The following is a 27,614-nucleotide window of genomic DNA, read 5'->3' as shown; positions in this document are numbered from 1 at the left end:
AAAAAAGTGGGGGGGAAAGGGGAAAAAAAGGGGGAAAAAGAGGGGAGGAAAAGGAAAAAAAAGGAGGGAAAAAAGGGAAAAAAAGGGGGGGAAAAAGGAAAAAAAAAGAGAAAAAAAAAAAGGAAAAAAAAGGAGAAAAAAAAAGGGGGGGAAGGGAAAATAAAAGCAAGATTGGGCTCTGGTGTTGAGATTCCTGCTGAGAACTGAGGTCAGGGAATGTGGGATTCCCACTGCTGCTCCCAGCTCCCTGCCAGGCTGTGTCCTGGCAGATCCACAGCTGCTCCCTCTGCCTTTGAAAGTCAGGAATGAAGGCTGAGAAAGCAGGGGATGCTGAGCTGGACCCCCAGGACCTGATAATGGGATGGAGAGGGATCCTGTGCCAAGGTCTCCACTCCTCCTGGAGGACCCAGAGAATCTTGGAATGGGCTGGGAGGGACCTCAAAGACCCCCCAGTTCCAACCCCCTGCCTCAGGCAGGGACCTTCCCACTGCTCCAGGTTGCTCAGGTGGTTGTTTCTTGGGGCCAGGACCACCTGAGACCCTCCCTCCCTCCTCCAGGAGGTGCAGGATGTGTCCAGAGCCCCGTCCTGACTCTGGAGCCAAAACCCTTTTGCTGCTGTTGCTGGCAGTGAGATCTGTGAGATGAAGACAGAGCCCAAGACACACAATTCCCACCCTTCTCCAGGTCTGCTGAGGGACAACCACCTCTCCCTGTGTCCTCATTTGCTGGGGACACACTGGGGTGAAGATCTGTGACCTGAAGACCAGGAGCAATCACTGGGATATCAGACACATCCACCTGCCCATTCCACCTCCTTGGTTCCTGTCCCCCAGGCAGTGGGAGCTGCTGGATCCTCATGGATGTGGATCCTGGGTTAATGGTTGGACTCAGGGACCTGAGAGGGCTTTTCCAACCTAAACAATTCCCTGGTTCTGTGATTCCCCTGAAGAGGGGGGCACGATGCCATCCTTGCCTCCGCCCTGGAGTCCAAACCAGATGCAGGGAATTTCCAGGAACTTCTCATCAAATTTCATGAAGGGCTGGAGATCAAAAATGGGCTCCATCAGCACCACATGAGGCATCTAAAGACAGTCAGGAACAAACTCAGGCCAAGGTTTCCTCAGGGAAATTGTTCCAAACATTAACTCCTTCACTTGCTGCCCAGTTTCGCACCCAAGGGGCAGGTTGTGAACCCCAAACCAGGCTGGGGTTCAGGCTGGTTGATCCCCTTCTCTGACATCCCAAATATCAGCCCAGACCATTCTCCTGCCTCACCTCTGGCTGAGCCAAAGGAACAGGAACGTTTGTTTGCCTAAAACATGCACTAAAAAAAAAAAAAAGCCCTTTGTGGACACCCAAAAAGGGAGGATTCATGACAAGAACTCTCCAAACGTGCAGCCAGGGAAGAGAAAGGATGAGCCAGGGAATAGGTGATCCCTGAGGTTTGGAAAAGCTGGATCAGGTGTGCTTGTGGCACTGCTGCCCACAGTTAATGCCAGAGCAGTGGAGCCTGGGAGGGGAAGGGTTAAATGATGCTCCAGTCCTTTGGCTTTGCCATGACTCTGATGATCTCCCTCCTTAATTATCACCCTCCTTAATCACTGTGGGCACTGGATGGGAGCAGCACAAGGGGGAGGTCAGTGCCAGCCCTGAAAAGGGATGGAAATGATCCCACCTCCTGACCAGCAGGGAAGAGCAGTGGCTTTCACCTCCTGCACATTCCCACTCCTGCACATCGTTCAGGTGCCCTTAAAATTCACCACACAGCCCCCCCCCAAAAAAAAACCCCAAAACCAAAATCACCCCATGGCTGATACCCAAAATAGAATCCCAGGATGGGTTGGGTTGGAAGGGACCTGAAGGATCATCTCATTCCACCCCCCCTGCCACGGGCAGGGTCACCTCCCGCTATCCCAGATTGCTCCAGGTTGGAGCCTTGGACAATTCCAGGGATGGGGCAGCCACAGCTTCTCTGGGCAAACCTGTGCCAGGTTCCTCAGGAGGGGGGAATTCTTGGCTCTACATCCAACGTGGATTCACTTGGATGAGAGTCTGTGCCCATCCCAAGACTTTGGGTTCCAATCAGGGGCATCCAGACAGGAGCAGGTCGGACCCAGACGGAGACCTGTGGAAGGGACAGGAAGATCTGAGTGACCTCAGGGCTGGGAAAAGGCACCAACAGAGCTGATTAAATCCCCATCACCTCCTGCAATTCCCAGGGCTGGAGGAACATTCCCTAATTTCACACAGTCGTGTGAGGAATCACGTCCAGGTAGGGAATTGGGACGAGGGATCGGGATTGAGAGGCAGGACTGACCCCAAGGTGCCCACTCAGGCCTCACCACTCTCAGCCTCTCTCTCTGTGTGTGTGTGTAAGATTTCCAGCCCTCCAGCCTGTGACCACGGGGTTGCAACATTCCTTTTGTTTTCTAGGAATTCGACTCCACCAAGGAGGGGGAAACCACAGGGAAATTGTTTCAACGTGCGCGCTCGGGCTCGGGAGAGAGCGGGGCTGTGATGTCGAACACAGCCAAGCTGGGTAAAAAAAACACACTTTTATTTCGACCTAAAGGAAAGGAACTCTTTTTTTTTTTTAAGTTTGGCAGGCTGAGCCCAGCCCAGGCAAGGGTAGATCAAAGCCGGGCGAGTCTGCTGCGAAAAATCAATTTCTTAAGATTTTATTCATTAAAAAAGAAAAACGACCCAAAGAGTTACGCGGCCAGCGAGGTGGGATTTCGCTGTGGAACTTTTGACACGGGAGCTGCTTTATTTAGAAGGGAAAAATTGCCTCTTTCTCCTGCCCAGGAGAAAGGTGATCCCTCCATTTCCCCTGCAATTCCGACCAGGGAGACACCAACACCTTTCTTGTCGCCCTCAGGTGGGCTGGAGGCCCTTCCAGCCCTTGCTCCCCCCCGAGGGGGAGGAGGTGGGAATGGGAATCTCCCACCACATCCCTCTGCTCCAGCCCCACGGAGCTCCCACCTTCTTGTCTTCTCCATTCAAAGCTCGCCCGTTTTCAAACCTTTTTTTTTTTTTTGTTGGTTTTTTTTTCGGGTTTGGTTTTTTTTTTTCATTTGTGGCTCTTTTTCTCCCCTCCGTGAAATCTGCAGCACAGAAGTTTGACTTGGCAACGCTGCTGGAACAGATGGAGAACACTGGCCCAGCTCCCCCAGATCCCAGGAACTTCTGCTCGATGCCGTGTGCAGGATTTCCAGCCACTCACTGCTAGGCAGAGCCTAAAAAAAAAAACAAAAAACCCAAAAAAATCCCAGTTTTCAGATAGAGGAGCTGGAATTTTCTTTAGGACGTGAGTAATCCACAAGTGACCACGGGAGTGGCCTTCCCCCAAAGGTCCAAAGTCTGCAGGTTCCAAGGGGGCTGATTTCAAGTGAGAACAACGGGATTATTTTAGGGAAAGCTTTGAAATCCTTCCCTTGGTGGAAGCACCAGCGTGGTGGATCCACAGCTGGATTCTCCTGGAGGTGAAGATGGGGCAGAACACGTTGCAAGAGCATCCACACATTTCTCAGCTGTGAAAAAGGCACAGGCTGGAGTCATTCCCTGTGGGAGAAAATCCTTCTTTTGTCTCCCAGTGCCAACAACTGAGGAAAAACCTCATGGAGGTTGTTCCCAATCCCAGCCCAGTTGGCACAAGGGATGAATCCACAGGGGCTGGAGAGCTTCAGGAGGAGGGGAGCAGAGGGCAACACTTTGCCACTTTGCCACTCCCAGGTGGCTCCTGGTGGTTTTCCTGACCCAGGTGGGTTAAAATGACAACAAGCAAAACTTGGGCAGGTTCACAAAAACCAACCAGAAACGGGGAGGATTTGCCTGTGGGAAGCAAATCTTCTGGAAGGTGATTGTTGGAAGTTCTGGGTTCACCAGGAGATTCTTTCAGTCAGAGATTTGTTGGGAATTGAGGAGACTCAGGGGACATGGGTTGGTGGTGGCAGAAGGGTTGGACTCCATGATCTTGGAGGGCTTTTCCAACCTTAACTTCAAGTTTGGATATTCCCTAGGCTTTTTTTTAATTTATTTATTTTTTAATTCCAGACCCAGAACAGGCAGATGGGAGCAGATGGGATGTATCCAAAGGTGCTGATGGCTCTGGCCAAAGTCCCTGGGAGGCTGCTCTCCATCATCCCTGGGAGCACAACCTGTGTGAGCAGCCAGCAGGTCGTGGGCAGGGATTATTCCCCTTTTTTTCAGCACTTCCAGGCCACATCTGGACGTTGTCTCCGGCCTCTGCTTCCCCCTCCCAGCAGAAGGAAGACAGGGATATGTCCCACTGAGCTGGGCAGGGGTTGGGGAGCTGCTGGAGGAGCAGAGGTGGTGGAGAAGGAGCTGTTCAGGGAGGAGCTGGTTCACATCTACAGCCACCAAACAGCAGGGCACGGAGAGATTTCAGAGGAGATCCAGAGATTCCAAAGGAAGATCCAGAGATTCCAAAGGAAGATCCAGAGATTCCAAAGGAGATCCAGAGATTCCAAAGGAAGATCCAGAGATTCCAAAGGAGATTCAGAGATTCCAAAGGAAGATCCAGAGCTTTTGCTTTGCTTGCTGTGCAGAACCAGCTGGTAAATGCAAATCCTCTCAGGTTTCCCCCTGCCTGGGCTCTCTTTCCTTCCCTTCCCGTCCCAGGCTTTGCCTCCACGGAAGGTGGAACACAAACCCTGCCAGACCACGCAGGCAACGTTGGAGCTGGGACAGTACAGAGTGTGCTGGAAGGGGTTCCCCCCTCCCTGCAGCCCCAGTGCCACGGACAACAAACCCTCCTGAGCAGCAAATCCAGCCCTGAGTTCTCCCCAACGCTCCAAACCCTCGAGCGGAGCCCGACTCTGCCACCCACAAATGGTGTCCCACCAAGTGAAGGGGTGGAACGAGCTCCATCCCAAATTAGCACAACAAGGGCTGTTCTTCTGACCTGAAAATGTTGCTTCATGGATAATATCCAGATCCTGGGATTCTCTTCCTGCCCTGGGACATCTAAACTGGAGCAGAATCATCCCCTGAGCACGACACAAGGGATGAGAAGACTTTTGCTCCAAACCTGGCTACCAGCAGGGAATGGCTTCCCACTGCCAGAGGGCAGGGTTGGATGGGATATTGGGAAGGAATCCTTCCCTGGGAGGGTGGGGAGGCCCTGGCAGAGGTTGCCCAGAAAAGCTGTGGCTGCCCCATCCCTGGAAGTGTCCAAGGCCAGGCTGGAGACAGGAAGGCTCCAGGGAGAGCTTAGAGACCCTTCCAGGGCCTAAAGAGGCTCCAGGAGAGCTGGAGAGAGACTTGGGACAAGGGCTGGAGGGACAGGACACAGGGAATGGCTTCAAAGTGAAAGAGGGGAAATTTAGTTGGGATATTGGGATGGAATTCCTCCCTGGGAGGTTGGGGAGGCCCTGGCACCCCAGTTTCCCAGAGAAGCTGTGGCTGCCCCATCCCTGGGAGTGTCCAAGGCCAGGTTGGAACAACCTGGGATAGTGGGAGGTCTCCCAGCCCATGGCAGGGGGTGGGAGTGGAACTGGATGGTCTTTAAGGTCCCTCCCAACCCAAACCACGCTATGCTTCCACAATTCCCATCATTCCACCCCATCAGTGCAGCCTCCTCACAGGAATCACTCGGTGTCTTGAGCTCCTTGGCAGAAGATCTCCCTGAGCCCCTCAGGAGTCACATCATCCCTTGGTCATCCCACAATTAATATTTCGAGGGCCAGGGAAGGAGATTTTCCTTTTTAAATCCTTTGGTTCATCAAGGGGCTCTGCCTGTCAGGGCCATGTCACCCTCTGCTCCGAGTTCCTCCATCAACTGATGTCACCCTTTGGCCACAACACCCCCCCAGACCCTCCCACCCATCACCTGCAGGGTCTCCTTCCCAGACAGAACTTCCCAGACAGAACAACCCAAGAGCCAGCAGAATTTAGAATTTAGATCTCAATAGATCTAAACTGGAGGGAACAGTTCAGCTGTTACTTCTCTGCCTTTCCCTGGGAGGTGCAAAAAAAAAACAAACCCCTTCTTTTCTTCTCCCCGCCCCGGGTGCCAGCTGGGAACCGACGGCAGGAGCGACTTTCCCTCGGTGCCAACACCTCCGTGAGTTATTCCCTGGAAAAAAAAACCCATTCCTGGCTGACGTCTGACACGGTGCAGGCGGTGGACAAGGGCCTCAGAGGGCTGGTGCAGCTGCTGGGGGAGCAGGAACCGTGCCAGGAAAGGTGTTGGTGGGAGCCGACGCCGGTGCCAGGAGGTTTTATTTTTGGGAAATGTTCAAGGCACTCGCCAAGACGAGTTCAAGGCACTCGCCAAGACGAGGGATTGAGAGGCTGGAGGAGCAGAATGGCAACGGAATTTCGCTTCCTCAGTGGCCTGTGTTGCTCGTGGACTGGCCTTTGGCAGGAGTGCCAGGACAAAGGGGAATGGTTTCAAACTGCCCGAGGGATATTGGGATGGAATTCCTCCCTGGGAGGGTGGGGAGGCCCTGGCACGGGCTGGGAAGAGAAGCTGTGGCTGCCCCATCCCTGGAAATGTCCAAGGATGGGGCTTGGAGCAACCTGGGATAGCGGAAGGTGTCCCTGCCCATGGCAGGGGGTTGGAACTGGCTGATCCTTAAAGTCCCTTCAAACCAAACCATTCTGGGATTCCCCGGATCTGTGACCTTCCATCTTCCATCAGAAGCACAGGGGAAAAAAATAAAAAATAAAATCACTGCTAGGAATATTTACAGACCCCAGATTGGCCAAGTTTTCCACAGGAATAAGGACAGGGCCATGAAAGGCAGGGAGCTGAGGCCCAGAGGCCATAAAACAGAGCTAAGACTGATCAAAGGCCTCAAGAAAGTCCCTGGTCACAGGGCTGGCAAGGCTGAGGGACTCATTTTATCAAAGCAAAAGGAAGTCTGAGGGATAACTTGATTGCCAGGCATGGATATCACTGGGGGAAGGGGAAATGTGGGATAGAAAATGACCCTTCACCATCGGGGAAAAAAAACCATCACGAGCCGGACGCCAAATCCAGATGATTAAAAATGAGGAATAAGGAGCAAAAATCAGGAATAATAGCAACCTGGGGCAGTGGAAGTGTCCCTGCCCATGGAATGAGGTGGGCTTTGAGGTCACTTCCAACACAAACCAGTCTGGGATCTGCCACTGCCACAAGATTCCGAGGAAGTCACGGATTGCCCTGAGCGAGTCTGGATGTCTTGAGGGAGGAAACGCGCCGGTCAGATGGATGGATGGGCTCAGGACCAGGAGAAATGGGTGAAATTTGGTAATGCCTGACAGATGTGAGGTCACTGGGGATGATCTCATGTCCCTTCTGGCCTCTGTGGAGCTCTGTCACCGTGTAAATGTCACCACACCTGCTCAGGGTGGGGAGGGGATGGTTCCCAGTCCTTCCCTGGGCTGTTCACCCCCATCAAAACGACAATTATGGCACTGATGGTTCCAGCTAAAAATCCCAGATCACCCCCTTCCCCTGGGATTCCTCCTCTGAGCCTGCTCCCCTGGGCATTCCTGCCCAAACCTGCCCTCTCTGTGTTTTTAATCCAAGTCTAAGACCAGGCTCAGCAAAGCTTCTGCTGTGTCTGAAGGGCTCTTAAAGCCCAGAACTGCCCATTCTTTGGTTGGGCTCCTGCAGAGCCTCCACCGTCTTTCCAAGGGTCCATCCCCTCATCCAAGGAGCACCTGGTGGGTGCTGGAGACCCCAAAAACCTGCTGGGTCCCACAGGAGGGCAGGGGGACGTGTTGAAGCCATGGACACACACAGCCAGTGGCTCTCTGAGCCCATTCCAGGCTCACAGGAGGACACAAAAACCCCAGGGAGTACCCTCCATCCAGCGCTCGAATTCCCAATTCCTGCAACGAGCCACAGGACAATTTTTTCCTCCTCTTTTTTTTTTTTTTCCCTGTGGAGTTTTCTCTTCCCCCTTTTCCCTCCAGCCCAGTGTTCCCATAGCTGTGTTTTTTTTTTTTTTAGGGATCCAATCCCAGCCACCCCTCAGGAAGTTTGTGCCTTTCCTGCAGCCGCCCCATCGCCCCGTGTGTGTGCAGGTTTCCTGGTCCTGCTCACAGGAGACATGAGTTCATCCAGGCTCCCTCTGTCTAATCACTAACAGACATGGAAAAAACCCCCTCACACACCCGAGGAGAACATAAACATCCATGTGATGTGCACAAGCTTATGGAGACGGGGCTATGGGAAACACATGGTTCCATTTTAATAAAAAACTCTTACATTTCCAGGGCTTTTTTTTATTTTTTTTTCCCTTTTTTTTTCCCTTTTTTTTTTTTTCCCTTTTTTTTTTTCTCTTCCCCCTTTTTTATGGCTTGTTTTACCGAGCTGTGAATAGCAAGGGCCTGTTTTGTTGTTCTTGTTGTGTTTTATGAGGACAACTCTGTGTCCACAGCCCCAGACATCACATATTTTGGGTGGTGGGGGGAGATAAAGCTTCCCTTGGCTCCTGCCCAGGTCTCTGTTAACTCCTTCTGGGATTGCTCAGGCTCTGACAGCCGGGGATGGGGTGGTCAAGAAGCCCCATGTGCTCTGAAATATTTTATCTAATCTCCCTCCTCAAACAATTTCAGCCCCTCACTTGGATTCTTCAAAGTCCTTTGTGGGGGTTTTTTGGTTTTGTTGGGGTTTTTTGGGGACTCATGAGCAGTTTCCTGAGGGATTTTGGGCTGGGGGTGGGGGAAGAAGTTTGGCTGCCCAGCTGGGCCAGGAAAAAGAGGATGTGGAGGATAAGGACACGTTTAGCTCATAAATCATGGAATCAAGGAATAGTTTGGGTCGGAAGGACCTTAAAGCTCATCCAGTCTCACCCCCTGGGACACCTCCCACTAGCCCAGGTTGCTCCAACCTGGCCTTGGACACTTCCAGGGATGGGGCAGCCACAGAGGAGCAACCTGTGCCAGGGCCTCCCCACCCTCCCAGGCAGGAATTCCATCCCAATATCCCGTCTAAATTTTCCCTCTGTCAGTTTGAAGCCATTCCCTGTGTCCTGCCATTCCAGGCCCTTTTCCAGAATCCTTCTCCAGCTGTCTCAGAGCCCCTTCAGGCACTGGAAGTTTGGTCACACCTTAACACCATCCTGTCACCACGTTCATGGAATCAGAGAATCCCAGGATGGTTTGGGTTGGAGGGACTTTAAAGATCATCTCATTCCAACCTCTGCCACGGGCAGGGGCCGGGATGGGGAGTGGGATGTGCCAGAGTCCAGGATGTTGTCCTGCTCAGCTCATCCCAGCAGACCTGGATCACAAGGCTCAGGATGATCAAGCCTCTTCTTTTCCCAAGAGGAGACACCTTGTTTTCCCAGACAGCCCTTTCCAGGCAGTTTTCCTTATCAGGATATGAACTCTGGATGACTTAAATGCACGGATTTGTTTTTTTGAGGGGAGGGGGAACTCAGCAGGCTGGAGTTCAGGATGGATATTTGGGTGTAAAGTCGGGGCACCGGCCTGTTCCTCCTCCTCCTGCTCCTCCTCCTCCTCCTCCCATTCTGTGATTCCCAGCCCAGCATCCCAGCTTTGTTCCCACTTCAAAAGCCCCTCCAAAGCCCATCCAGCCCTGGTCTACAGCAGAGTGTAAACAGGCAGACCCCCTTCCAGGCAGACCCCATTCCAGGCAGGGCCAGGAGGTGGATTTGTCCAGAAATCCCAGGAATCCTGCCTGAGGGCTGGAGAAGAGGAAACCCAGGAAAAGCCACTTTCCCTGAAATGCTTCATTAATGTTGTCACTTTTAACACCACAATGGCCTTGAAATATCCTCAGTCTGGGTCAGGATCAGACCAAATCATGCAGATAAAGCCCCGAGGGGGTTCAGCTCCGTGGAGGAAGACGATGGGATGGAGGGACAGCAGCTTTCCAGAGGTAAAAAGGCCACCAGACGTGGCCAGCACAGCAGAAAAGGGGCACGTGCAGGGTGCAGGGAGCCTCCCATGGGCCTGATTAGAGATTCCTGAGCATCCCTTCCTGCCATTCCCTGTTCCTCAGCCGGGCTCCCGCCGCGTGCCGGGATTCCGGCTGCTTGGTGAAGTGAAGGAACGCGGGCGTTGGGCAGGAAGGAAGGGGGAAAATCCCACCTCAAATCTAATCCCATCACCCCCAGGAGCGTCTGGATCCGCCCTGCCAGGGGTTTGGAGGGGGGATCACGGGGTTCCTCCTTCCCAGCAAAGGCTGGACCCGCTTTTCGAGCCGTTTATTTATGGATGAGGAAAGGAAAAGTCAATAAAAGGGCACGATTTTGATCCTTCCCAGTGGGAGGATGAAACCTGGACTGACACAGAGAGAATATTCACATGCCTGGAATATCCTTGGAGGTTTCTCCTTGCTGCCACTCCACTGCAGGGCATCTTCTGCAAGACCTTTCACCCCCACCAGCCTCTTGTTCTCTTCCTCTTTTATTCCCGTTACAGCACCTTGGGGAGGAGGGAAATGAATCTGCTGCCCCTGCTGATGTTTTCCCCATCACTAAAAAGAAGCTCCCTGGAACAAACCCCGAATTCTCAGCACTGATAGTGTGTCTGCCCAGGGAAAGGGACAAAAATCCCTCCAGGAACACTCCTAAGGCTGGAAAAGGACTCAGATCCCATCTCGGCTCTGCTGATTCCTTCAGGATTTTACTGTCCTGCATCACTTTGGGATGTCCAACCCTGCTCTCCCCCTTCCCTCTCCCCTCCTGTGCTGGATATAATTCTGTTTATTTTGGGATTCACTAGAAAATCCCTAAATTTTGTGCTGGCTGCAGGGAAAAGGGTTTGCTGGGATGAGAGGGAAGGGGATGAAGGGAGGAAATGACGGGCAGAGGGGTCTCCAAGCCCCAAACACCCCCTCTGACTCCACAGGCTGCTTGTGCCACACTGGCATCCTGAGAAGACCACAGCTCCAGGGAAAATGGGGCTATTCCAGCCCTCACCAAAAACCAGGAGGATCCTGCCCACTTCCTAGAACATTCCTGGAACTGAGGAGTGCAGAGGTGCAGTTCTGCGGAGCCGTCACGTTCCATGTGGAGAGCTGCCCCGGCGCTGAGCTCAGGGCTGAGCTCCACTCCGAGCCCAGGACGGATTCCAAGCCCTTTGGCCGCTTCCCCACGTTGGATCTGTCGGAGTCAGGCTGAGCTCTGCACCCTCAGAGCTCAGGAGAGGACACGGGGATCCTGCTTTTTTATCCGACTGCGGACGAGGGACGGAGGGACAGGACACAGGGAATGGCTTCAGAGTGACAGAGGGGAAATTTAGGTGGGATATTGGGAAGGAATTCCTGGCTGGGAGGGTGGGGAGGCCCTGGCACAGTTTGGGCAGAGAAGCAAGTGTCCAAGTGTCCAAGGTTGGAGCAATCTGGGATAGTGGGAGGTGTCCCTGCCCATGGCACTGGATGAGCTTTAAAATCCCTCCCAACCCAATCCATTCCACAGCTCCATGAGATACTGGGAATGGGAGAAACAGGACAAATACAAACCACAGCCTGACACAGAGAGACTGTGAAAGGGTCAGTGTGACACCAGGGTCAGAGCACCCCCAGAACTTCAGGTTCCCATGTGACAGAGCAACCAAAATCCAGTGGGGTTTAGCAAGTGGCTTGGAAATCTCCCAGGAATGTCTGGTTTCTGGCGAGTTGGAATTCAAACAAATTCTCCTGGTGGTATTCAGACAAAACTCAGCACCGAGGGAGCTGGAATTGGGTGGTTGTGCAGGGGATGAGCAGCAGTTTTTCACTGCATTTCTGCTCAAGGCTTAGAGGTCGGATTTTGGGCTGTTTACTCTGATGCAAATTAACTGTTCCAGCTACTGGGCTGACAAACCCAGTTATTCCCTAAAGGAAAGGCTGGAATCAAGCTCAGGAGGTGGTACTAAGGACACAAGCCCAGAAACCCCGGTGCACTGAGGTGCTCCAAGGAAATGGGGGGAGTGGGAGTCCAGGAACAGCGGGGAAGTCGTGCCCTCTGGCCAGGAAAATCCCTATGGAAATAAACCTGGAAGTGGCTACTGGCCATGTGGCCAGAAACCACCAACTGACCACTGCTGCTGAAGAAGCTGCAGAAGTGAGAACAGGAGGGATGAGTCTCTTCTGTCCCAAGGGCAGCTTTGCTTCCTCCTCAGTCCGAGGTCACTCCTTGTCCCAAGTCCCTCTCCAGCTCTCCTGGAGCCCCTTTAAGCCCTGGAAGGGGTTTAAGGTCTCCCTAGAGCCTTCTCTTCTCCAGGTGAACACCCCCAGCTCTCCCAGTCTCTCCAGAGCCCTGGGAGCATCTCCATAGTTTCCTCTGGACTCCCTCCAGCAGCTCCACGTCCTTCTGCTGTTGAGGACCCCGGAGCTGGAGGCAGCTCTGCAGGTGGGGTCTCACCTGAGGGGAGCAGAGGGGGAGAATCCCCTCCCTCATCCTGCTGGTCTCACACATGATCCAGCTGCTCTCAGGTTTGTATCACTGCTGGTCTTGGTGTCACCCCATCACACACCCCAGAGTGCTGCCCACACCTCTGAACCCTCAGTGTCCACTGGAGAGCTTCATTTGCATCAATTCTAATGACTTTTATAGAATTATAGATCCACAGAGTCACATGAGCTGGAAGGGACCCACAAGGATCATTGATCCAACTCCTGGCCCTGCCCAGACACCCCAACAATCCTCCCCTGTCCCTCAGAGCCTTGTCCAAATGCTCCTGGAGCTCTGGCAGCCTTGGGGCCGTGCCCACTGCCCCGGGGAGCCTGGTCAGTGCCCAACCACCCTCGGGGGGAAGAACCTTTCCCTAATTCCAGGTTATACTGTGGATATAATTACGCCCTGGGCACTTGGGTGTCATTTTGTGGCTGTTGAAACTGAGGTTTCACTTGGTTCCTCCAGTCAAAGTTGCAGCCTGGATTAACCTGGATTGCTCATTAATCATTGTAGAATCCTGGAACATCCTGAGCTGGAAGGGATCCCCAAGGATCATCCAATCCAACTCCTGGCCCTGCCCAGGACACCCCAACAATCCCCCCCTGTCCCTCAGAGTGTTGTCCAAGAGTTCTGGACATGTTCCCCAGGGTTTGCTTTTGTTCTTCTCCACCCCCTGCCTCTCTTTATTTAAGGACTTGGGGCTTCATTTGTCCCCTACGAACACAGAAACATCCACAGCAACAATGCAGCAGGATTTCTGTAGAATCCTGGAATATCCTGAGCGGGAAGGGACCCCCAGGGATCATCAGGACACCCCAACAATCCCTCAGAGGATCATCCAAACCCTCCTGGAGCTCTGGCAGCCTTGGGGCCGTGCCCACTGCCCTGGGGAGCCTGGTCAGTGCCCACCCACCCTCTGGGGAGGAAGAACCTTTCCCTGGGATCCATCCCAACCCCCCTGGCACAGCTCCAGCCGTTCCAGGTCCCGTCCCTGCTCACGGAGAGCAGAAGTTGCTGTTGTCCCTCTGCTTCGAGGAAAAGGGATGTTATTAAACCCCCTCCAGCAGTTCAAGCCAATCCTGGAATTCCTCCTCCTTCCGAGTCCCCAGCCGAGGTTCTGGTGACGCTTCCACCGCCTCTCCTGACCCAGAGCGCTGCTCGGAGTCGCTTCTAATTAACCAGAGCTGTGTTTAATTCAGCAGCTGCTCAGCACCTGACGGGGCTGCTCCATCCCCTGTCTGAGCTCCAGCTCATCTTCATCGCGTTTCACGGGTCACTTCACCCCCTTAACCACCCGTTTGTGGCTGGAGAACACCCGGCCCGTCCTCCCCCCCGAGGGCTGGGGGGTGACGTGTCCAGCCAGCCCGAAAAGACGTGGAAATGGTGCTCCCAAGAGGCCCGGAGGAGCCACCACTCCTCCTCCCGAAATGTGGCTGAAGGTCGTGCTAAACCGTGCACCTCTAGTGAAAAGGCTGATGAAGGGAATTCTTGGCTCACGCTTGGGGCGCTTTTTCCAAAGCGTTTTGTCGCTGGCACTCCCATCCACACGGGGTGGAAAATGTGTCCAGCGCTTAAAACAACGCTGCATTGTTGTTAAACTGCTTTGGTGTAACCCTTAAATAACCTCCTCCAGCGAGGGAAGGTTTGATTCAGCTTCTTTATTCAGCTTTCTTTATTCAGCTTCTTTATTCAGCTTCTTTATTCAGCTTTTTTATTCAGCTTTTTTATTCAGCTTCTCTGATATCTGGAGATCTTTATTTCAGAGATCTCGGGAGGGAGAGTTTATACCTCAGGAACTTGTTGGGGAAAAAAGGGGAAAAGCTGTAACAGCCCTGGAAATTCTGAAATGCAACCACCACCCCCACACACAGGCACACTGAGAACATCCCAAAAGTAAAATATAGGTATTTTGGAAACAGCACTGACACTTAGAATGGCAGGATCCCAGGAGGGTTTGGGATGGGAGGCACCTTAAAGCTCATCCCATTCCATCCCAGGGACACCTTCCACTAGCCCAGGTTGCTCCAACCTGGCCCTGGACACTTCCAGGGATGGGGCAGGAAACCTGAGCAACTTCCCTTGGTGTCTTCAGTGAAAACATGATTTTGTTCGAATCTGGTAAAAAAAAGAAGAAAAGAAAAATAAAAAAGGGGAGCTCTGAAAAATCGAGAGTTGCAGGTGACAAAAATCCACCCAGATCCCTCCACTGGTGGCGACCACATGGCACAGAGAAAGTGCACTCAGGGGGATGGAAAACGATGTTTCCTCATCCCTACAAGCTCTAGGAAGAATTAAATCGACTCAGGGGCTCCTGGAATCTGGAGGTGAGGCTGTTCCCTTCTGAAATGATAACCAGCCTCATCCCACACCCCAGTCGTGTTTAGAGAACCCACCTCTCACCTGAGAGATGCCAAACAAAAACCACTCCAAAATTCTCCTCGGGGAGGTTGAGTTTCTCACCACTGATGGTGAAAAGGAATTCAACAGAAATTCATTGCTGACCCCACTCTAAACTCAACCAGACCCAAATATTGAAGGTGGAAGCAACTTGTAAGCAGGAAGAGCAATCCCATCTCCAAGAGCCTCTAAACTAAACAAGATTTAATGATGCCTCCTGCATGTCCCTGCTGGAAGGAGAACATCTGTTTCCTATGCAGGGGGAGATATCCTCCAATCTAATCAGTTGGGGGGGATTAGAAGGCTAATGGAAGACATTCGCAAATTCCAAGTTTCCTAAAACTCCACATTTTCATCTCAGGAAGCCTGGAAGGAGAAGGGTCGAGTGTGTGTGCTGGATGCAATAAAAATGGGGCTGAATAAAGATCACAGAAAAGCAGGAATCATTCACATGTCTCTTATCAGCTGGAAAACACTGCGGAATCCAGACCTTTCCAAAATCCAGACCTTTCCGCCGCCGCCGTTCGCTTGGATCCGGAGTCGCTGCGCGAGGAGAGGGGACTGCAAACATCAATCCCAACAGCTCCTGAGACACAAAGCCAAGCCCCAAAGGTGGGAGGCTTGCCCCAGATTTGTGCAAGGCATCAGTCCCCAGACACGACTTCCAGCAGGAAACATCCATCCCGGGAGTTTGGAGGGTTTATGTCCGGACTGAACCCGGGTGTTGTCAACTATTTCCCTTTCCAGAGACTTCTCTGCAGGTGAAGTGGCTCCTGAAGAGTCTCTGGTGGAACATTCCATGTTCTTCCCACCCCTCTTCCCTGTTTTTCTGCCTTTTCCTAAGTCAGTGAGCTAACTCTGCACTAGGAAGAGAAGCCTGGGTGGAAACCTTCCTTGAGAGAGCAGGGCAGGAAGGGATGTGGCATCATCCCTGCTGGTGCTGGACACTGGTGGGACCTCCTGGAGCTGTCCATGTGGTGGAGGAGACGCTGGCTGTGCACACTCATTCCTCTCTAAATATCAAACCAGATTAATCAAGTCTCAGGGCATCCATAAACCTGAGCTGGTGAGGGCCATGGAGCTCTCCCAAGGTGGGACGAGCCCAGTCTCTACTCCCCAAAACACACCCAGGCCCCAGGACATCCATCCCCAAAACACACCCAGGCCCCAAGACATCCATCCCCAAAACACACCCAAGCCCCAAAACACACCCAAGCCCCAGGACATCCATCCCCAAAACACACCCAGGCCCCAGGACACCCATCCCCACGGAGGTTTGGCCAATGTCACCTCATGTTTCGACGCTCTGGGTTCGATCCTGAAAGGAAAATATGGCTCCTAAAGCCACCCAGCCCCTCTGCTCCTTTTGGGACTGGACCAAAAATGCACCTCCCCTCCCCCTGCATTTCCCCCCCGACACACCTTTCCTTCCACTGGAACATAACCCCAAATAAGACGTTGGCCCGACATGAAAGCAAAACGTATAAATATTTTTAAAAAGAGAAGAATTCCTGCCTCTCCAACAGTTTGCTCCAGCTAATAGGTTTCAGATGTCTCACATACTTCATTCATTCAGCCCCATTCAGTCTCCTAGGAGCCCCCGCTGTATTTATTAAACACAGCAATCGTGGAATGTTCAGCACTTACAGAATAAAACACACCGATTTCCCCACACACACACACACACCAAAAAAAAATCATAATTAGAAAGCTTTGTGAGTGACCTAAAACTGTCACTCTGTTCCAATCCTGGTGCCCACTCCAGCCTTTTTGCAGCTGTCCCAAAGGCTGTGCCACGGCTTTTAACCCTCCCTGGGCCGTGCAAGCCCCCAAGAACACGTTTTTTTGGGGGGTTTTCTCCTCGGCAGGATGATTTTGCCGCCTCGCTGGAGCACCTCCTGCTCGCTGTGTTATTCCTCGGCGTGTTCTTTTGGCCACTTGGCTCTCAAACCCAACTTGTCTCGGCCCTTTCCCGCCGCTGAACGCGAGTCAGGCCCTGGAATCCTGCAGGATGCCAGTGCTAATTTCAGCAGCAAAGGGCTGGAGCACACGAGATCTCTCCTAGAGGGATTCAGATGGAAGCAGACAGGAGCAGAAGAGCCATTTTTCATTACAATGCTGGCAGGGAATGCCGAGGAGGACGTCTGGGCTGGAGCGTCGTCGAGAGGCAAGAGATGGAGTTTGTTCCAGCCCCAGTGACCTGCCAGCGCTGGGTGACTGGTCAGAAGGGTTTGCTGGAGGCTGTCCCGGCCCTGCTTCGGGGAGAGACACATGAAAAGCAGCTCAGAAAGGGGACGGGAGGCCCTGAGTCTGGGCTGGGATGAGCTGGCAGGAGCCAGCGGGGGAGAAACGGCCTTTTGCTTGAGGCCACGGCCAGTTCATGTGGCTGATGTGGTTCTGTCGGGGTCTGGAGTGCCCCAGCAGGAGTTTGTGGCCCCCAACCAGCCTCTCGTGGGCCATCAGCTCCAGTCCAGCCTCCCCTGAGCCAGAACTCCAGTTCAGCCTCCCCTGAGCCAGAACTCCAGTTCAGCCCCCCCTAGGCCACCACCTCTATTCCAGTGTCCCCTAGGCCACCATCTTTATTCCATCCTCCTGTGGGCCATCAGCTCAAGTCCATCCTCCCCTGGGCCATCATCTCTATTCCAGCCTCCCCTGAGCCATCAGCTCCATTCCCACCTCCCTTGGTCCAGTAGCTCCATTCCAGCCTCCCCTGGGCCACCAGCTCCAGTCCATCCTCCCCTGGGTCAGCAACTCCAGTTCAGCCTCCCCTGGGCCATCATCTCTATTCCAACCTCCCCTGGGAGACCAGCTCCATTCCCACCTCCCTTGGTCCAGCAGCTCCATTCCAGCCTCCCCTGGGCCACCAGTCCATCCCACCTCCATCCAAGTGACATCCAAGGTGTCCCTGTCCCCAGCCCTGTCACGGCTGCTCTGGGCTCTGGTTCCCATCTCTGCCTGGCCCCTGGTGGGTGAGGACCTGCCCACCTCACCTCCCAGCTCTCTGTCCCTTGAGGAGAAATCAACCCCCTCCCAAGAAATTTCCCTTCCCACTGCCAGGGTTAGGTGGGATATTGGGATGGAATTCTTCGCTGGGAGGGTGGGGAGGCCCTGGCACAGGTTGTCCAGAGAAGCTGTGGCTCCTCCATCCCTGGAAGTGTCCAAGGCCAGGTTGGAGCAACCTGGGATAGTGGAAGGTGCCCCTGCCCATGGCAGGGGGTTGGAATGAGATGGGCTTTAAGGTGCCTTCCAACCCAACCCATCCTGGGATCCTGTGATTCCATGACCCCGTGGGGCAGAGCAGGATTTGGCCACACCATCAGCAGGCCCTGGGGAAGGCTGTGTGTGCACGAGGGTTTAGCAGAGCTCCATCTCCCCACTCGGGAAGTTTTTGCCCAAGACTGTCCCTGCAGAATTTTGGAAGGTGCCTCTCCTGCCCTTCGTGTCACCAGAGGACACTTCATCTTCTTCCTCCCCTCCGCCGATCCCCTCAGTCTGTGCCACCGCTCCGGGATTTTCCAGCAGGGATCCGGGAAGGGCCCAGCCCTACCCACGCATCATGGACAGACTGACCTCTCCCCAAAGGTGTGGGGACTCATTTTTCACCCTTTTTTGGCCTCACGCCTCCACCCACCTCCCCCATGGCAGACCCCCTGGCTGACAGGGCGCTGCTGTCACTGTTTCCACATCCCTGCCCACTTCAAAGACCCCAGAATGAGTCTTGTCCCAGACACATTCCCGAGGGAGCTGTTGGTTTCCAGTCAGGATCCTCGATTATTAGTCCCACTGCAGGAGGTTCTACGGGAATAGATGAACACCACCAGCTGTAAAACACCAAATGTGCTGCGAGTCACTCCAGAGCAACGGCAACACTTCATTACACCACCCTGGAACGAGAGTTCCTCTGTCTCCTCTGCCTGGGGACAAGGACAACTCCTTGCCCTGACCACTTCCAGGGGTTCCCATCTTCCCTGTACCTTTCACTAATTGCACAGAAGGAAAACTGGGAGCCCTGGTTGCTGGAGTCTGGCTTGTTCCCTGCCCATCCATTCTGGTTCAGCTCTGCCTTGTCGCATCCCGCCAGCAAATCCTTCATTTTCCCTCAGCCAGGCCCCTTCACGTCATCTTGGAGCATTTCTTTCCCTAAATTTCATATCTCACCCATCAAGCACCTGCAGCCAACCTTACACACTCACATTCAACCCCTCAAAAGCTTCAGAGAGTCCAGATTCGAGGATCTGGGACAGCAAAACTTTTCAGCTCCTTCATTCCAAAGTTGCTCCGTCTCAAATTGTTCCCTGATATTTCGGTGTCACTCATCCCTGTGCTCACAAGCACAGTGATAGATTTTCTGGAGAGATGCCCAGGCCATGAGCTCAAACCATTGCCCCACTCCCAGCATCTGCCCATGTATTGGAAAAACCCCCTGAGGAAGATTCCTGCCCATTCCCGAAACTTGGTGCCTCTGGGACAACAATACTCCCCATTCCATCATGGCTTTCCAGCCTTTTTTGTGAGGTTGGCTGAGCATCTGCTGGTGATTAAGGGTTTTGTCATTTGGAAAGAGCTGACAATTACCTCCAATTATTCAAACTAGGTCAGGTTCTTCAGCACAAGTTTATGTGATGACTGCTGGCTGGAATTTAGGATTTCAAACCCCACTGGGGAGCAGAATCCACCTCTCCTCTCTCACATTCAGGAAAGAATTCCTCCCATAAAAAAACAGCTCCTGGTCCCACAGAACCTGACCTGGGCATGTCCCTGACCTGCTGTTGTTTCAGGACAACACCCCAGGAAGTGCAGAACAGGACAAGGGAGTGAAGGGAATTCCCAGGATGCTGGAGGAATTTCAAGGACAGTTTTCTCATCTAACTATCTGTGTTGAAATTCCCAACTTGCTTTGGGGCCTCAGGTGTAAGGTGAGAGGGTGAAGACTGCAATTATATTCCATGTGGGAAAAGGATACCTCATATTCCTTTTCCTCAGGAGCTCCTGGGATCTCCTGGCCTGGAAAGATCTGAATTTCCCACCGAGCTGGGAACTTGTGTGAGCAGCAACCATGGACCAGAGGCTGGACTTTTAAGATTCCTGTCAGTCCAGACTATTCCATGGCTCTGCTTCACCAATCCTACAGGAGCCCTGTCAAGCTGTGTGCCTGTCAGGGAAAGGGATTTTCCAGGCGTTCCCTCAAGAAGCTCTGAGCTTTTTAGATGCTCCCAGTGCTCATTCAGGGATCAACACGACTAAAAAGCCTCCTCAGGAACCTTCTGCACAGCAGGAAACACTGGAAGGTGGAGAGAGAACCTGGAAGCTCTGCCTGTGCCAGGTTCTGTCCTTGCCACTCCGGCATTGTCCAAGGAAAAGGAGGGATGAGCAGGTGATGTGAGGGAAAGCAGCAGAGCCATTTCCAGCTGTCACATGGGTGTGATGCTGATTTTATCCTGCAAAGTTTTCCCCTCCCCTTGCCTTCAGGCATGAACAAAGCCCTTCCCAGAAAGGACACAGCCATTAATTGATCACAGCCCGGTGTGGGACTGTGGCAGCCCCAGGGGGGTACATAAGGAATTCCTTATATCCTTAATTCCCTGCAAAGCTGGATGCCCGGCGGGCACAACTGGCAGGGCCAAGCCCAGCACAGGTATCTCCTCCCAGCCCACTTTCCAGGCAGGTTTTTGGCAGTGGTGCCTACAGAGAAGATCCCTTTGGAGACAGGAGCGTGTCCCACAAACCCCAGTTGACGGGATGGTTCAAGTGGTACAAACACAACTGGAAAATAAGCGGCACTGCAAGGCCGGGATATTCAAATTCCACCTCCCTAATTACATGTGATTGCTTTTTGGCAAGAGCTCAACCTGCCAGAGCAGTGAGGTTTTACAAACATTCACACAGGCATTAGATCATTGTTTGAATGAGTTATTGGCAGCCCGAATCTGAAGTAAAAACATAGTTTAAAGAAGACCATATTGGAGAGGGTGAAGCCGTCGGCTTTCATGTCTCCCGGTTGTCTCTGGACACCTCGAGATCCCCTCTGGCTCCGTGTCACTCACACCACAAGGGTGTTTGGGGGGGTGGGTGTCGTGATTTTGGGGGGTTCTGACGCGGGGTTGGCACTCACACAAACCACAGGCCGGGGATGGGGCCCTTTCCCGGATTGTGGAGTGGAAAAGGCAGGCTTGGAAGTTCAGGTGCTGTTCAGGGAGGGGAAGGAGACGGAGACTCCAAGCACAGGTAGGCTGGAGATCTGCCCAGACACACCACTCAGATCACTGGGAGGACCACAAATGACTTCAAGCTTTCCCATATTAATAAATACAACAGTGCTCCTGCCCCCCAGCATCAGCCAGCACTTTGAGGAGGAAGATGGGAATACCACTGAAAGCAAATGGCCTTGTTGGGAAAAAGGATTTAGAGAATCCCAGAATGGTTTGGGTCGGAAGGGACATTAAAGATCATCCATTCCCACCCCCTGCCATGGGCAAGGACACCTCCCTCTATCCCAGGTTGCTTCAGTCTGGCCTTGGACACTCCCAGGGATGGGGCAGCCACAGTTTCTCTGGGAAATCCATCCCAGCCACCCACTACCCTCACAGGGAAGAATTTCTTCCTGCTGCCATCCAGGAGTGCCTGCACACTCCAGGAATCCCTGTTGTCGAGGTGAGGGTGTCCTCCACCAGGCTCAGGTGGTGCTGAGAGCCTCTGGCAGCTCGGCTTGGTGGATAAAAATATTCCAGGCCGGAATATTTTGGCCTGCAGGGAGGTTCCGCCCTCAAGGACACCCCTGCCCTCCACGTGCTTCCTAAATTAGATCTCCTGGGACCAGCCTTGGGTTTTAAGAGGGAGGTGAGCTTGTTAGTGACCAACATCATCCATTAAATGGGAATCAGCAGCTTTTATTGCCCCTGGAGGTGCTGTAAAAGGAAAAGAGGGAGGGGACGGCACCAGGAACCCTTTCCCTGCCCCAGCAGAGCCTGGCACAGAGGGGGGGGCACTCAGGAGCTCTGGAATTGTGGAGATACTTCATGCTCAGGGAGAACGAGCCCCAAACTAAACACAGGAGCCTCGAGAAGGTGCGAGAAGATCAGGACAAGGTTTGTAAGGGGCAGCTCCCCAAAAAAGCCCCTTATCCCCCAGGTCAAAACCCCAGGCTGGAAAGGATCTAAGTGAGGATTGCCAAGATCCAGCAGGATCTATCCAGGACTGGCTCCTCCACCCAGGAAAGGCAGGGTCTGCAGCTCCCTTCTTCCCAAGTCATGGCTTGAGTTACACACCCGTGTGTTGCTGGCCCAGAAAACCCAGGGAAATCATGTTTTAGGAGCAAAAAAAGCTCCTCCTGCAGCGATTCCCTTCCACAGCTCGCTCGGAGATCACGGATCCCCGCTGGAAAAGCGTCTCACGAGACGCTGGCCCACGGTTTCATTGACTGAGAGGGGTTGTTGTGCAGTTGTGTGCGTTCCCAAAATTCCCAGAGAGCTCCTTTTCCAGTGGGGATACCAAGGACAATAAGAAATTAATAAAGAAGGGAGTTAATCAAAAGTGGTGTCTTTTGCTTACGGGGAAAACGGCAGACACAGAATCCGAACAGAAATCTGTGACATTTGAGAGCTGCCAGGCACCAATAAAACCTGCCCTGCCAAGGGTGTTTTTCTTAATCAGAACCCAAAATCAAAGATTTTTGATTAAGAGGAGGAAAAAAAAAAAACACAAACTGCACACGAAACTCAGCCGACAGGAACCATCCTGGAAAAGCTCCCATGAATTTGCCGTCGTGTTTCAGAAAGAATGTGGAATTTCTGCCGGTTTAAACTGATTTTCACAATGCAAACCTCGTGTTGCAGCAGCGGCTCCGGTAAGATCTGAATCAACAAAAAGCTGAAAGGCCTTTTTGAATATTAACCAGTCCCACTCCAGCACCTTGTGAGGTTTTAGTCATCATTGTCATCCTAAAAATACGGGAATTTTGCTGGAGGGCTGATGTCCTTCCTAAGGTCATCCACGGATGCAAGAGACAGAGCCAGGAATAAAAATAATTGGTCCTGGCTTTAAGTATTAAACTCTGCCTGCCTGAAAATAAGGAGTGTAATTTATTGTCTTTTCTTGCTCGCGCAGCAAAATCCACAAACTGCAAAGCAAAATCAGGAGGGGGAATTTGTGCCCATATCCATAATTCATTTTTTTTTGCCACGGCGAGACCTTGTAAACCTGCACTCCCCAGCCACTGGCTGCTCCAAAGCACATCCCAGCCAGGCCAGGATTAACCCAGAGCCTGTTTGGGTTATAGGATCACCCCAGGACAGCCCAGGTGTTCAGCCCAGCCAGTCTGGAATGCCGCTGGATCAAGGAACGGACACACAGGGGCCGATTGTCAGCGTGAGGCCGAAGGGAGCCGCCGCTTTCCCAGGGATTTTCCCTTTGCTGTGTGTTTGGAAGGTCACACAGCTGTAAGGCAGGCTCAGGAGGAGCTGGAAGCCTGGAGGGATCATTGCCCCGATCACACATGTCCTATGGAAGGAAGCTCTCCCGTGGGCTGACATCCCATTAATTCCCGCTGGTGGGAGCCCCTTCCCGGGGCTGGAATTCCTTTGCTGCCGGGTGTTTGTCCCGCAGATAACTCCGGTCTCATCCCTGACCCGGTGACTTGTATTTATTTTCTCATTTTATAAGAACCAGGCTCTTCCCCGCGCTCATTCCTGGTGGGAATGCTGGCGTGGTGCGAGGCCGAGACCGCGCTGCTTCAATCTCGGATACTCGAGACGGAAAAACTGGGACCTTTTCCAACGCTCCGTCTGCCTTCCTGGGAAAAAAAAAATCTCTGCTCCACAGGCTCCCAATCGTGCCATCAGCTGGAGAGAGAGGGAACTTCACCAGCCCTTTTCCAAAATGCCCTTTGAGGACAGGGAGAGCTTCCAGGGCCTGGGAAAAGCTCGGGGAAGGTCCTGGGGCTCCCCGAAGGACAGAAGGACACTTCCAGACCTTCCAAAGCCTGGGAAAAGTTGGGAAAGCCCTCGGAGCTCTCTGGAAGGTGGGAGGTCTCTGGGTCCCAAGCAAATCCCAGAGAAAGCCCCAGGGTTCTCTGGAGGGTGGGAGAGTCCTGCCCTCCATGTTTAGCTTTGGCTAAACATGGAAAAGGGAATTCTCTGCAAGGACCAGCAAAGTCCAGCAAAGGCGCTGGGGCTGGCGGAGGGAAGCAGGGCTATCCCAGTGTCCTGGAAAAGCCCCAGGGAACACTGGATGCCACCAGGGCCTCTTAAGATGTCATTAGAGGGTGAGGGACTGAAGAGAATCCCAGAATCCCAGAATGGTTTGGGCTGGAAGGGCCCTTAAAGCCCATCCAGTCCCACCCCCTGCCATGGGCAGGGACACCTTCCACTAGCCCAGGTTGCTCCAAGCCCTGTCCAACCTGGCCTTGGACACTTCCAGGGATGGGGCAGCCACAGCTTCTCTGCCCAACCTGTGCCAGGGCCTCCCCACTCTCACAGAGAAGGATTTCATCCCAATATCCCATCTAAATCCCTGCCTTCTGGCAGTTTGAAGTCATTCCCACTTGTTGGGTTGTCCTGGATAACACAGGGGACAAAAGGTGCTTCAGGACGGTCAAAGAAAGGCCTCAGAAGGGGTTCTGGGGGAATAAGAGGGATCCAAGGGGATCAAAGGTGCTGTGATGGCAAATTCATGAGAGCTTTTCCAGGATGGTTCTTGTCAGCTGAGCATCGTGGGCGGTTTGTGTTTTTTCTCTTAATCAAAAATCTTTGATTTTCGGTTCTGATTAAAAAAACGTCCTTGGCAGGGCAGGTTTTATTGGTGCCTGGCAGCTCTCATATGTCACAGACGTTCCTCCATCATTTCTGTTTGGATTCTGTGTCTGCAGTTTTCCTTGTAAGAAAGACACCACTTTTGATTAATTCCCTTCTTTATTAATTTCTTGTTCTTTGTGTCCCCATTGATGGAACAGGAGCTACTGGGAATTTGGGAACACACACAACTGTACAACAAACCTCAGTCCTGCTTTTGACAGGAGCAGGGAGGTCCTGAGCAGACCAGAGGGACTAAAGGCAGCTCGGAGAAACAAATGCAGGTCTTAGGAGGGAATGTGAAGGAAGAAGGCACTGCGAGTGTGAGATCAGGGTTAAACGGGATATTAGGAGCAACCTGTTGATGGTGAGGGCGATGAGGGACTGGAATGGATTTCCCAGAGAAGCTGTGGCTGCCCCATCCCTGGAAATGTCCAAGGCCAGGTTGGAGCAACCTGATCTGGTGGAATGTGTCCCTGCCCATGGCAGAGGTGGGAATAGATAAACTTTAGGCTCCTTTCCCCTCCCAAACCCCTCAGCGTTTCGGTCTCCCCCCTCAGGGCCCCGCCATCGCCTCAGCCCCTGAGGGGCCGCGCCCCGGGGTCGCACCGGCCCCGCGCGCAGGGGCCGCAGGCGCCGGGAACGGGCAGCGCCGCTGCGGAGGGCGGGAAGGCCAGCGACGTGTAAATGACCGCCGGCACCAGCAGAGGGGGGCGACACAGCAGCCCCGGGGCTCCGGTGTGGGTCGGTAACGGCCCCGGGGCTGCCGGTTTGGTTAACGGCCCACGGGTGATCAAGGGACCCTACAGCGAGCACGGTGCCCAGCACCCAGCCCCGTGTCCGACATGGCCGCCCACCCTCAAGCGCCGCCGTCTCTGTGAATAGTCCCGCCCTCCCCGTCGCTCATTGGTGGAGCGGGCAGCCGGCCGGTGAATGCTCGCCTGCTATTGGTTGTCTCAGATGTCTGTCAGCGAGGGCACCCGGGGGGCGCTGAGGGGGCTCAGGGGGCTGTGCCCGCCCCTGTGGCCATGGCGGGGCGGGAATGGGGCTGGTCGGCTTCGTGGGCACCACAGGGACCGTCAAAGCGCAGAAAAGGGAACCTCAAAGGGCAGAAGAGGGAACGTCAAAGGGCAGAAAACAGATCGACCCCAGGGGCAGCAAAGGGACCGTCCTGGGGCAGCAAAGGGACCGTTCCGGGGGAGTGAAGCGGCAGTCCCCGAGGGCAGGATAGGGACCGTCCTGAGGCAGGAAAGGGACCATCCTGGGGCAGTAAAAAGAGACTGTACTGAGGCACCGAAGGGGTCGTCCAGGTGCAGAAAAGGGACCATCCTCGGGCAGAAAAGGGACCTTCCTCAGTGGCAGAAAAGGGACTGTCCTGGGGCAGTGAAGGGACCACCCCCAGGGGCAGCTCAGCCATCACAAACATCCCACACAATCAGAACAGGGGCAGAGCCTGCAGCCGGTTTATTGCCCGTTCCTGGCAGTACTGGGGTCCCTCGGTGGGACAGGGGACAGTGGCCCTGCCCTGCCCGTCACGGCCCCTCCCAGGGTGTCCCTGAGGCCGGCGGGCTCCAGGCGCTGGACTCCCCGAAATCCGCCACCTCCTTGGCGGCCACCTGGATGTGGTGGAGGGTCCCGGGTTCCACGTCGGTCAGGATGTGGGATGTCAGCTCGAATGGCCCGATCTGGGGACAGCAGGGTTAGGGATACCCAGGGACATGACCCTGTGTGTGGAGGGCAGCCTGTTTGCCCCGGGTGGGAGCAGGGGGGTGGCAGTACCGTGGTGGGGACAGAATCATTGTCCCAGGTGTAGCGGAGGTGATACTTCAGTGGGAAGTACTCTGGGAAGGGCCAGGATGCCGGAGGGCTCCACTCCAGCAGCAGCTTTGTGGTCTCTCCAGGGATGGGGGAGACCCTCAGGTCCTCAGGGGGGTCCGGCTTTACTGAGGGACAGGGAGATAAGGAATCAGGGAATCCCAGAATGGTTTGGGTTGGAAGGGACCTTAAAGCCCATCCAGTTCCACCCCTGCCATGGGCAGGGACACCTTCCATTATCCCAAGTTGCTCCAACCTGGCCTTGAACACTTCCAGGGATGGGGCAGCCACAGCTTCTCTGCCCAACCTGTGCCAGGGCCTCCCCACCCACAGGGAGGAATTCCTTCCCAATATCCCATCTCAATCTCTCCTCGTGTGGATTAAAACCGTTCCCCACATCCTACCACCATCTGCCTGTGTAAAAAGCCTTTTTTTTTCTTTTTTAAATGAAGGGGAAGGTGATGCCTGGGGGATTCAGGGACACGCAGGGGGATCCAGGGACACCGTGTGTCTCCTCCCTGTGAGCTGAGCTGTGCAATCCAGGTTGCAGAGACAACCTGATACCCCCAAATCATCGCACTGATGATCCCACATCCCGGGGAAGGGAGAAACCAGAGGGGAAAGACCCAAAGGTATCCGGATCAGACCCGTGGAGGGTGAGGTGCGACGGGTGTGGAGGGGACTCCAGTGTCCCCCCATGCCAGCTGCACTCACTGATGTTCTCCAGGAGGAAGGGCAGGATTCCAGAGGCAGTGCCCAGGGGGTTCACAGCCGTCACATTCACCACATAGGGGGTGAGGGAAAACACCTGCAGGTCCCCAAAGGAGCAGCTCCACGGCCCCGTGCGCTCGCACTCGCCCGTGTCTGTGCCGTGCCTGGGGGGCACAGGGGGCAGCTGGGTGAAGGGGGGGTGACACAGACACAGGGGGGGCTCAGCCGGGCTTTGAGGACCCCCCCACTGACCTGTACGTGGCCACAAAGTTGGTGTCCAGCAGCGGGTCGGGGGTCAGAGCCCAGGAGCAGTTCACAGCCTGCGGGTAACTGGTGGCCCAGCACTCGATGGCGGGTGGAGAGGGGGGGTCTGGGGAAGGGGACAGGGGTCACCCCACTGCCAGTGTCCCCAGAGGACCCCCCCAGCAGCACTGGGGGCCATGGTGGGGCTGGGGAGGGTCACTCACAGCCCAGGCGCAGGCAGATGGTGGCCCAGGTCTCGCCGGTGCCAGGGTGGTGGCAGCTGTAGTTGCCCTCGTGG

At 54.0% G+C, this 27,614-nt stretch overlaps 2 protein-coding genes across 2 annotated transcripts in view; both read right to left on the bottom strand.

The window, feature by feature from the left end:
- LOC103766916 (fibrillin-2) overlaps positions 1-25,394 on the bottom strand; it is a 143,142-nt gene extending 117,748 nt beyond the window's left edge. Inside the window, 2 exon segments of the mRNA XM_029963865.1 lie at positions 25,157-25,310; positions 25,376-25,394. Of these exon segments, the coding sequence (XP_029819725.1) occupies positions 25,157-25,310; positions 25,376-25,394 (173 nt within the window).
- Positions 25,395-25,993: 599 nt separating this feature from the next.
- EBI3 (Epstein-Barr virus induced 3) overlaps positions 25,994-27,614 on the bottom strand; it is a 2,471-nt gene continuing 850 nt past the window's right edge. Inside the window, exons 3-7 of the mRNA XM_029963864.1 lie at positions 27,541-27,607; positions 27,326-27,443; positions 27,077-27,237; positions 26,327-26,490; positions 25,994-26,232 (exon numbers count right to left, since the gene is read on the bottom strand). Of these exons, the coding sequence (XP_029819724.1) occupies positions 26,080-26,232; positions 26,327-26,490; positions 27,077-27,237; positions 27,326-27,443; positions 27,541-27,607 (663 nt within the window). The 3' untranslated portion in view covers positions 25,994-26,079. The remainder of the gene's footprint in view (positions 26,233-26,326; positions 26,491-27,076; positions 27,238-27,325; positions 27,444-27,540; positions 27,608-27,614) is intronic.

Source organism: Manacus vitellinus, unplaced genomic scaffold (genome assembly GCF_001715985.3).
Source record: "Manacus vitellinus isolate BGI_N305 unplaced genomic scaffold, ASM171598v3 scaffold_64_pilon, whole genome shotgun sequence".
Taxonomy (NCBI): domain Eukaryota; kingdom Metazoa; phylum Chordata; class Aves; order Passeriformes; family Pipridae; genus Manacus; species Manacus vitellinus.
This window is presented reverse-complemented; position numbering and strand designations above follow the sequence as displayed.